Source organism: Corticium candelabrum, chromosome 21 (assembly GCF_963422355.1).
Source record: "Corticium candelabrum chromosome 21, ooCorCand1.1, whole genome shotgun sequence".
NCBI lineage: Eukaryota > Metazoa > Porifera > Homoscleromorpha > Homosclerophorida > Plakinidae > Corticium > Corticium candelabrum.
In genome coordinates, this window is record NC_085105.1 from 166,501 (window position 1) to 177,115 (window position 10,615).

Genomic DNA, 10,615 nt, shown 5'->3' on the forward strand with positions numbered 1-10,615 from the left:
GCGTGGCTGACAGAGCTGCGAGACCGCAGCCCAAGAGAGGAGTCTGAAAGAAAAGGGGGCCCTACCGTCACCAGACGGCGCAATCCAACGCCCGACCTCTGCGCTATTACCACCATGGGGATCATACTATTCCTCATCGACAACAGCGCGTCAATGAATCAACGAACGGTAGCGGGAACGACTCTTTTAGACGTCGCCAAGACGGCGGTTGAGACTTTTATCAAGGTGAGTTATGAATGTGCTTCTTTCTTTGCCTAATCACTGGAAGTTGATGTTTTGGTTGCGTTCGTGCGGTTCAGCTCCGTTCCAGAGACCCTGCGAGTCGTCAGGACCGATATATGCTCGTCTCATGCGACGAGACGCCATTTTGTTTCAAGGTGAGCGAGTATACGGGCCAGCGTGGGCTGGGCAGATGACGTCAGCGAGAAGCTTTTTCTCTAGATGTTGCAATTACATATTGATTAGCACTTTAATACATTCCGGGAAAACTTGAAAAACTAGAAATAGAGATTTGGAATATATGGCAACTGTGCAAATAGGACCTGGTGGTCACTTATCAGTCTATATATCCTTCCTAGAATCGTCACTTTGGTACACCACCTGTAGGTTCACCACTCACTCATAAACTCATGAGCCTTATTTATGGTAGACATGACTTTTATTTGCATTTTTGAAAACCAGTGACTCTGGACTAACAGTGATGTTTACAAGTTACAGTAGATACCTAGAGTATAACATGAGTGGGCATGCGCGTGCACACACACACACACACACACACACACACACACACACACACACACACACACACTCACACACACACACACACACACACACACACACACACACACACACACTTGTTATGTGTCTGTATCACTGGTTACCTTCACTGTGTAACTATTTGCATAAAAAATTAATGATTTGCACGTTTAGGGTTTTGGGATGATTTGGGTAGTCCTTACAGTGTACTTACCTCTATTTGATGGCACTAGACTGTAACTGAATGCCCAGTCACGCAGGAATTGATACTCAACATGTTGCCACCTACAGTTATCACCTCTTATGTTTCTGAGTCATTGTTGTAACATACAAGATGGACCAAGTAGGTTAGTTGTTTAGATTTAGTTTGTAATCTACTTTTAGTAACAACATTATGGTAGAGATCAGCAGTGGAAAGGCACTATGAAGGTGCCTTTGATTGTTGAACCTGTTGTCATATTGTCATGTGACAGCCACCCTATTGAATGCTAATTTGTAGTGTGTGTGTTGTGTGTGTGTGTGTGTGTGTGTGTGTGTGTGTGTGTGTGTGTGTGTGTCTGTGTGTCTGTGTGTGTGTGTGTGTGTGTGTGGTGTGTTTGTTGTGTGTGTGTGTGTGTGTGTGTGTGTGTGTGTGTGTGTGTGTGTGTATTTGTTTATATGTCTTGTCTCATCATAGTGTGGTTGGAGGGAAAGTCATTCTGTCTTTGTGAGTGAGCTGAAGAACATGCACGTGTCAGGACAGCAGGATATGTCTGTCATTCTACAACAGACATTTGACCTACTCAATGTCCATAGACTACACACAGGCATAGATAATTATGGACAAGGAAGAAATCCATTCTTTTTAGAACCAGCCGTCGTCATAGTAATTACAGACAGTCAATCGTCATCTTCGAATGAAGAGGTAAGTCTATCTTCGACTTGTCTGTATTTGCATAGAGATGAACTACACTAAATGCAGTCAACTCAAAAATATAGTGAAACATGAGGACAACAGGCAAGTTGTTTCTAGAGCATGGCTGTATTGTCACGTCTAGTGTCCAAGTGTTTCTTGTACAAAGCAAGATGCATGTTATGGACTGGCTGTATGAAGCAGAAACTGGGTGCTTCATCTTGTGTTTTGTGCATTGGGGTTGTATCTGTTTGTACGTCTGCTGTCTGTAGCAATAGTGGAAGAGCGCAATAGTATTAGTACATACCACATTTGCTAAAATCACTCTCACAATCAGCTGTTGTCAAAGGGATGGCTAAAGCCCAATTAATCTACTAGTTTCAGTAGTTTATTGAAGTTTTCAGTGTGGTGTTGTTTATACCTTCTTTCTGTCTTTTAAACTCTTCCCTCTTTGCCTCTCTGAATTTTCGCTGTCTGGCACGTTCTTCAATGAAATGTCTCTCTCGTGCCTAAGATTAAAGTAAGCAAGCTAACTTACAGTTTGAATACTCTTGTGACTCTGATGGATGGAAGACTTACTATTTAGTGTATAGATATGATTGCATACCAACACGTATCTTCAGGTGATTTTACATAAATGTGGTGCAACTGTATTTGTACAATGCATAAACAAGGTGTTTTCTTTCATACTGCCACCTGTTACAGCTTCTATAGTGCCACTTCCATCCTTCCCAATTTTCTGTAAGTGTACCAAAAACACTCCACATCACTGCTCCTTGTTTGGACAAAGACAGTTGGAACCTCCCCAATTGTCTAGCAGCGCTCCCAACTGTTAAAATGATGATAAGACGATCCTGGCTAGAAACCTGAATCTGATAGTATTGTAAAGCTTTTCTTTGTTTCCTTTTGTTCAACAGTGACTTTTAATATCCAACTGTGTAAACACTGTTGTTGTTGTTGTTGTTTTAACTATTTGTATGTTGTTTCTATGTTGCAGCTTACTATCACCAGTAAATTATGTGGTGGCAATTTAACTACAGAAGCGTATCGTTGGGACGAACGATTGTTTTCTCTGATGTTATGCTTGCCTGGCATGCCAAGCAGTCAAGATTTATCTGCTGCATTTGTAAGGCCATCTCTCTCTGCTCTTTGTGAAGCAACAGGAGGGAAGTCGTACGTCGTCACGTCCTTGCGGATGTTGAATCAAAGCATCGAGTCTCTTGTCCAGAAGTTGCATCCTGGAGTTGTCATTCGGTTTGAAAAAATGGAAGGTTCATATTTACAGGCCGTGACCAATGACACAGGTGAGTGGGGATGTTCCATCTCCTGTATTGATATAATGCTGTTTCTACGTGTTTGTCCACTCTTTTGGCTGTTGGCTGTCCATCTATTTGTTAGTCCTTCTTTTGCTTTTGTTGAACTAAACGTCCATTTCGGTCAGAATGGGCAGATGGCTGCTGCACTTTTTCTGCTGGTTGATTCATCAGCCTGGCCTGGTGATCTCCACCATCAGTTCGCAAGCACAGTGCCTTCATAGACTTCTACGTTTTTCTTCTGTCTTCTGCTCATTCCCACTTATCTAACTTTCTGATTATTGTAATACGCAGCTGTGCTTTTGAGTAAACCAGAAATGAGAGACTCTCCGGTTCCAATGGAAGTTGATCAACGAGAAATTGCAGTACATAATGGTCCACAATCTCTTGGCTTTGCAACACAGTCACAGTCAACTGTGGTTAGTGAGACAGCGAATGGAGTGAGAGGAGCAGCAGTGCCACCTGATGTGAGAGATGGAATGAGAGGGAGCGGCGTTGTGGGCATTGTACCTATTCCTCTATGGTATAGTTCTACAAAGATGATTTATGTGAGACCACATCCAAAAACTGGGATTCCCAGTGGCCACTGGCCAATTCCAGAATCATTCTTTCCTGATGGAAACACTAGTAAACTGGTAGGGTGATATTATACTTATACTTGTGTGCATGTGCATGCGTGCGTGTGTGTGTGTGTGTGTGTGTGTGTGTGTGTGTGTGTGTGTGCGTGTGCGTGTGTGTGTGTGTGTGTGTGTGTGTGTGTGTGTGTGTGTGTTGAGAGGTGTGTGATGTGTATCTGCTGTCTGTAGCTTTCAAGATCAGCACATCCTGTCGTATTGTTCACATGTGAAGACTCGCCTCCTCTTGTTATTGACAATTTGCCATTCGACAAATATGAGTTGGAGCCATCAGCTTTGACACAGTTCATACTAGAGAGGAAGATGCCTTCTGCGTGTTGGAAGGTATACAAACTGTTGACCTGTGTACCAACCTTTTTGTTTATCTTCCATCTGGTGATCCTACTTGCATGTATTTCTATTAATTAGGCCAGTTGTGCGGTTGTGATTGTTGTCTCCATTAATCATTGTTCTGTGTGAAGGTTTACATTCCTGGAAGTGGCAAAACACCTGAAAGTTGTTATCCGTTTGGTTATCTAAAGCCCAGCTCTAATCTTCAATGTGTGAACCTCTTGGTGATGCCATACAACTACCCGGTCATTCTTCCTCTTCTTGGTTGCTTATCACCATCAGTCTGTTTCCAATGGAATAGTGAATAATGTTTGCTTGTTTGTTTTTTAGATGATTTGGTGAAGAAATATAAAATGAAACCACCACGAGGCTGGAAAGCGGAGTTTGAGAAATACCTTCAAACGCTGCCTGTTTACTATGTCCAGGTACAGCCCGACTTTATCTAAGACATAAATGTGTTATAGCATAGCAATGTCATTTCTTGTTGTACGTACTGACTGGTTGGTCATATCATAAATATTGATCTCTTTGTTAGCATTAGGAAGCATCCATCTAATCATTGGTGTTTGTTTGTCTGTTTCTTTGTTTGTTTGTCTGTTTCTTTGTTGTTTGTCTGTCTGTTTGTTTGTCTGTCTGTTTGTCTGTCTGTCTGTTTGTTTGTTTGTCTGTCTGTTTGTTTGTCTGTCTGTTTGTATGTTTTTCTGTTTAATGTCTGTGTCTGTTTTGTTTGCTGTTTGTCTGTCTGTTTGTTTGTCTGTCTGTTTGTTTGTCTGTTTGTCTGTCTGTTTGTCTGTTTGTCCTTGTCTGTTTCTTTGTCTCTGCTGTTTTTGGTTTGTTTGTCTGTTGAGGTTTATTGCATTTGAATATCGATTGTTGATCTTTGTGTTGACCGATGTCTATTGTGCTTACAGCCTCTACGGAATGCTCTACGAGTAATGGGAGCTCCAAGTGGGATCGTGCCAGACAACATACCAAGTGGGTTAAGTCTTGAAGTGTCTACATATTTGAAGAGAATGAAGAAGCAAGCTAAAGCTGATAGTGACAAACTGTTGATGGTCATTGCTAATAAACCGATGGCAACAGACACAGGACAGTTGTGAGTTCGTTTACAGTCTTCCAGTGGATAGCAAATGAAATATTGCTGTGTCTGTTGTAGGCTTGGATCTGATGGTTTGCCTTTAAAAGAGGTAAGATATAATGTCTGTATGTCTGTCTCTGGCTGGCTGGCTGGCTGGCTGGCTGGCTGGCTGGCTGGCTGGCTGTCTGTCTGTAAGAAAAGAAAAAGAAAATAAAAAATATTCAGAAGAGCTTGTTCCAGGAGGATATGTATCAAGATGTGTTCCTCTTGTGATAGAACATTTGGGAGGTAGGGCACAAAGGCAGAGAATTTTTTGCAGCATTTGTCACAACAGTCAGCAAACCCAGAAGCCAATTTTAATGCTTCCATGTTCATGTTGTATTGGAGAAAAAGATTTTCTACAATTCTGCAAAGATGCAATGCCAAGTTATCCTTAGAAAAAACTGTCAAAACTGTCACCTAATCATGGTGATTTAGATAGATTATTTGATTTTGACATTCAATGCCAAGTACATTAGTTAATGACTTTGTTGTTTGCAAGGACTGATTTGTATTTTAAAAATCCTAGAATATGTACAAGTACAGTCTGTATGAGAATAAATTATCTGTCTGTCTGTCTGTCTGTCTCTGTCTCTGTCTGTCTCTTTGTCTGTCTGTCTTTTTCATTGTTTGATACCCTAGGTCTTGCTCTGTTTACCATTTGTGTCACTGCCTTTTGTCTTTTGTTCTCACCGTTTTTGGTTTATTCTGTCTGTTTGTTATGATATTGTATAATTTTATCAAACATGAATGTTATGTGTAGTCAGTTCGAGTACAGTCTTTCCGTAATCCATTTGACATTCCTCGTTCTGATCTGCTTGACCAACTAAGAGCAATGAGAGCTGCCTTCTATAATTTCTCATCTCAAGGAAATGCATATGGTGAGACAAACTTTACAACTGTGTTGTCACTGACTTACGAAGTTCTGGCCTAGTTAAAGAACACAGTGTTCCTGTCAGTCAAATGGGCAACTATCAAGAGTTTCGTAGGCAACACCACTTTCTACGTGAAATTGATGTGACAGCTTCGGGGGCAGGCAAGACACAACTGTTTGGAAATCCATACAAACTGGAACGACCAGACAAGGTAAAACCATTGTGGCTGTGTGTGTAAATGATAGTCAGGGAGCCAGCAGGTTGACATGTAGTTGGATGACCAGACGGTGAGGAGGAGAATAACACACACACACACACACACACACACACACACACACACACACACACACACACACACACACACACACACACACACACACACACGCACGCACGCACGCACGCACTCAAACGTGTGGCCCTCATGCATACGCTTTCATGCGTCTCTTTGGTAAAGTGCAGACAAGATGGACAGTGTGTGTACAAATCACTAGTTGACATACTATTATGTAACATCTTGTAAGTGTACGTTTTTCTTGTCGTAGCATCTTGTTTTGGACGAAGCCAATGAAGCAATGGTTGGACTAAACCAAAAACGTCTACACGATAACTCAAGTTCTCGTCGTGCTAAGAGAAAGAGACTTCATACACCTCCACGATCACCATCTCCCATGCCTCTGATGAAGAAAGATTCACAGAGAGCGACAAACGCTGCTGTTGCAAAACTAAAATTACCATCAGTTGACAGACAGTCGCAGCAACAGGTGAGTGTGGGATTGAAGGCAAGACCCGTGGAGTCAAGAACTAATAGCACTGTGAGTGCTAACACTGTTGCAGCACAGCAGCCACAGAGTGGTGTACTTGTGAAGAAGCAGCAGCCAGGAAATGATAACGGAGCACTTAAGAATCTTATCTTCAAAGAGTTGAGAAAGCCAGGGAAAAGTAAGCAACATCTTGCCTGCATGTGTGTGTGGCTGGCTTGTCTGTCTGGACACGTCTTAGTAACATATCTTCAAGTTGGTATCTCATCTCTTGTGTTTTCAGACTTCACTCTCGTGTTTGAACACCTGGGAAATGTGAAGGGAACAGTTGAAGTAAAGCGCTCATTTCTGAATGATATCATACGTGAAGCAGGACGATTTAAACGGAAACAATTAGTGGAGCAACTGAAAGACTGGGGAGAGAAAACTCTCACTAAATCAGAAGTCCAGTCAACTGTCAGTTAGCAGTGGGTTGTGTGTACAGACAGTTGGATATCTTGAACGATAGATGTAAGTATAGGGATCAAACTACACTGTAAAGGTGTTTCCCATGGAAACAAATTTAAAGAAATAGTGACAATGATCAGTCACCAATGATTATATCGTGTGTGTGTGTGTGTGTGTGTGTGTGTGTGTGTGTGTGTGTGTGTGTGTGTGTGGGTGGGTGTGGGCATGTGCATGTTCACACTTGCGAAATGTCAACTTGGGCACTTGCATAGACTTTCTACAAAATGCGACATTGCGTCTTGCCTTATATTGTGTTATCTGTTTAATCCGAAATGATAGAAAGTAATCAAATAATACTCAATTGTGTGCACCATCTCCATAAATTTGCAATTTGAATTGAACCAGAATTGCATGGTACACAGACTGAGAGTGGATTGATGGTGCAAACAGAACAGATAAAATTCAATGGATTTTGAGCAAACTATTAAGATAACGGAGCAGCAACCTTCTTTAATTAAATTCATTACTTCTTGTCTATTCAAAGTTGTTTTCTCTTATGTATCTTAAATGTAATGCTTTACAGCAATAGTCTTAGGTTTTTGTGGAAGAAATTTGTCTCTGCATGATGGCGAACATGCTGTGAATACAAAAGGTATATTTCTAACACTAAACATGGGTTCGTGCGTTGACTGAATTACTCGCAGCCCTTCACCAAATAGACAACCACCACAACAGTCGCAGGTGCTTGCAGTGTTGAGGAAACATCGAATGTCATTTGGTAGAGAAAAGCTGTAGAATTGATCAATGCCGTGATTTGTTACACATAATGCAGAGAGATCCAACAATCGCTAATATAGACAATATGATCAACAAGGAAGACAAAACAGTTATTTGCCTAATCAAATCTTGAGGTCAAATTCTATCAATCATCGACAGTTACTGCCAACCTGTGTGTCTGTCTGCATCTAAGCATCTCTGATTTACTGACTTTCTGTTCACATGTCGTCCTATTCTGTTCCTATCAGTTGGTATTCTGACTAACATACCAGTTGTTATAAACTATAATCACCTGTGGCTGGCTCACTGACTTTTCAGCCCACAACAGAGGATGCATGAAGTTATTGGAGGCAAGTATTTGCTTCACGTCTCGAAGCTCCAGTATTCCACAAGGAAGACCTGACAACTGATTGCCTTCAACGTTCAGCACACATAATGACTTCAATTTCCTCAAGTCATTTGACAGAAAACTGATTCTATTGTATGACACATCAACATCTCTCAAATTCTGTAGGTCATACAGCCTGAAAGCAGATGGTAAATTGAAAAGTTGAGTGGCTAGGCAGGTGAGTGAGTGTGATGTTTACCCAGCTGGTAGACTTGTAAGGAGATTGAATGAAATACAAAAAGACTTAAGACACTGGAGTTGTCTTATCTCACTAGGTATCTCTGATATTGGATTGTTCCTCATTTTGAGAACAGTCAGTTGATTGAGAAGTAAAAGTTGAGAAGGGAACTCCTGCTCATAATGGACATAAAGGAAACAACACATTTAATGACAGCGATTGCAGCAGTGGTACAGTGTTACTACCCTCAGCTCATTGAACGACAAGTTAAGGTCAGTAAGAGTGGCTGCAAGAGGTTCCAAATGTGGAAGAGACTGAAGGAAGTGTGCCTGAAAATGCAATGACTTAGACAAGACGGACAAACACATGTGATCACATTTTGAGAAGCATGCAAGGTGTGTGTGTGTGTGTGTGTGTGTGTGTGTGTGTGTGTGTGTGTGGTGCGATAGCTCAGTTGGTTAGAGAGTCATCTTACAGAGTGTTTACATCCAGGACCTTGCAGGGTCGCAAGTTCAAGTCACAGTGATGGCATAATTTCCTTAAGCAAGAAACTAACACACATTTGCTTCTTTCGAGTCAGGAGTATAAATGAGTACCTGGTCATTGACTGGGGTCCTAAGTGGCCATCGGCTGTGACGTGACATCAGCCACTGGGGTCCTGGTGAGACTTCTGGTGCTCACACCACAGTTGGCTTCACAAGTCAGTGCTCCTGCGAGTGCCTGGCCCGGCTCCAGAAGTTTGCTAGTGCAGGCCCAGAGTTCCCTGAGTAGCGTACAGGGCCCAGCTTAACAGCTGGGGCGTGTGTGTGTGTGTGTGTGTGTGTGTGTGTGTGTGTGTGTGTGTGTGTGTGTGTGTGTGTGTGTGTGTGTGTTTCTGTGTGTTTTCATGTGCATGCTGATTATCACCTTCAGTACAAGAACCTTCCCACCAGCCAACAGACTTTCTAATACTGCTGCTTCAGCAGGAGATATAACATCTGCTTTCTCATCTGATATGCAAAATACACAAGCTGAAAATTACTATTACAAAAAAAAAGCAAGAAACAGTACAAACCAAAGGGTGAATTGCTTCTTCCTTCTCCCATGAAATATCGACTCCTTGATCCCTTAAATACAGCCTCACTACTGGGACATACAGGTACAAGTCTGTAGAAAGGAGAAAATGGGAATAACACAACACTGACAATGTGCATAGCAACATACTGCAGTTGGGAGCTTTCTGAACTACTAGCACTCTCATCTGTATCAGTATCAATGTCTTCCAGCACTTTATTAAGCATTGCTCTCATTTCTATTTATACAAAACAAAATGAGAAGACTGTCGTTAGACAATATAACCATGGCGCCACTCTGGTTTGTAATTCAGAGTGCATGCATGGCTCGTGCTGAAGTGTATCAGCATTTGTAATGTCCAAGCTTCAAACTGCTTTTAACTAATTAGATAACAGCATGGACATACTGTACACCCTTGTGACCATCTGATTAACTAAAACTTGAAATAATATTTTTAATTAATTAAATGAAGGTTCTAACCTAGTAGAACTTGGTGTCTCGGTTTTCCTATTTTGATTTCAGGTGGATCTCCCTCCAGTAACTGTGAGCGCAACTCCTTTTGAGATGGCAGTTGAGTGGCTGCCCAACTGGTCAACTTTCTGTAATTCTCACGAGAAATCATCGCCGCCTTTGGAGCAATTTGCCCTCCCTGACGTTTCCACTGGAAGCTAGTTCTTGCTGCAAGATACTGGAAGTTGTTAAGAGTAAAAAGCGGCGGAGTAGGAGGCGATGAACGGTCGTGAGTTAACATGAGAGCAAGTGACATGTTGGGAAGATACGTTCGAGGCGAAACACTGGGAATAAAACTGTCTGGTCCTCTGGGTTTCCATTCTTTTACTGTGTACTGCGAATCGCAAACGATATCGCCGCCTCTGCTTCTGAATTCGGATTTACGGGATGATGGTCGCTTCCCCGAAAGGGGGCTCAGTCTTTCCAATATGTACGCCTCCTCAGGCACGTCACCTACGGCCTGACGGATAGTGGAGTCGTGTGCCGGCTTGATAGGAGGAAGAGGCCGTCGCAGTAACACCAGCTTCCGTCGATCCACTGCCATTGTTAGCATCCGGGAGTTACGTTACCAAAGTAACTACAGATG

The 10,615-nt window shown here is 42.1% G+C and overlaps 2 protein-coding genes across 2 annotated transcripts; one reads left to right on the top strand and one right to left on the bottom strand.

Annotated features, from left to right (window-relative positions):
• Positions 1-21: 21 nt before the first annotated feature.
• LOC134196711 (integrator complex subunit 6-like) lies at positions 22-7,289 on the top strand. The gene is made up of 14 exons (XM_062665929.1): positions 22-225; positions 300-377; positions 1,433-1,660; positions 2,646-2,952; positions 3,256-3,596; positions 3,768-3,920; positions 4,058-4,190; positions 4,257-4,351; positions 4,838-5,022; positions 5,083-5,113; positions 5,807-5,924; positions 5,978-6,129; positions 6,461-6,857; positions 6,960-7,289. Exons 1-14 carry the CDS (start codon positions 115-117, stop codon positions 7,139-7,141), a joined length of 2,511 nt encoding a protein of 836 aa, XP_062521913.1. The 5' UTR covers positions 22-114; the 3' UTR covers positions 7,142-7,289.
• Positions 7,290-7,407: 118 nt separating this feature from the next.
• LOC134196715 (leucine-rich repeat-containing protein 63-like) lies at positions 7,408-10,603 on the bottom strand. The gene is made up of 8 exons (XM_062665932.1): positions 10,000-10,603; positions 9,670-9,757; positions 9,521-9,612; positions 9,373-9,455; positions 8,712-8,795; positions 8,488-8,639; positions 8,193-8,424; positions 7,408-7,971 (listed from the first exon to the last, which is right to left on the bottom strand). The coding sequence occupies exons 1-8, from the start codon at positions 10,580-10,582 to the stop codon at positions 7,687-7,689; spliced, it is 1,599 nt and encodes a 532-aa protein (XP_062521916.1). The 5' UTR covers positions 10,583-10,603; the 3' UTR covers positions 7,408-7,686.
• Positions 10,604-10,615: the final 12 nt, after the last annotated feature.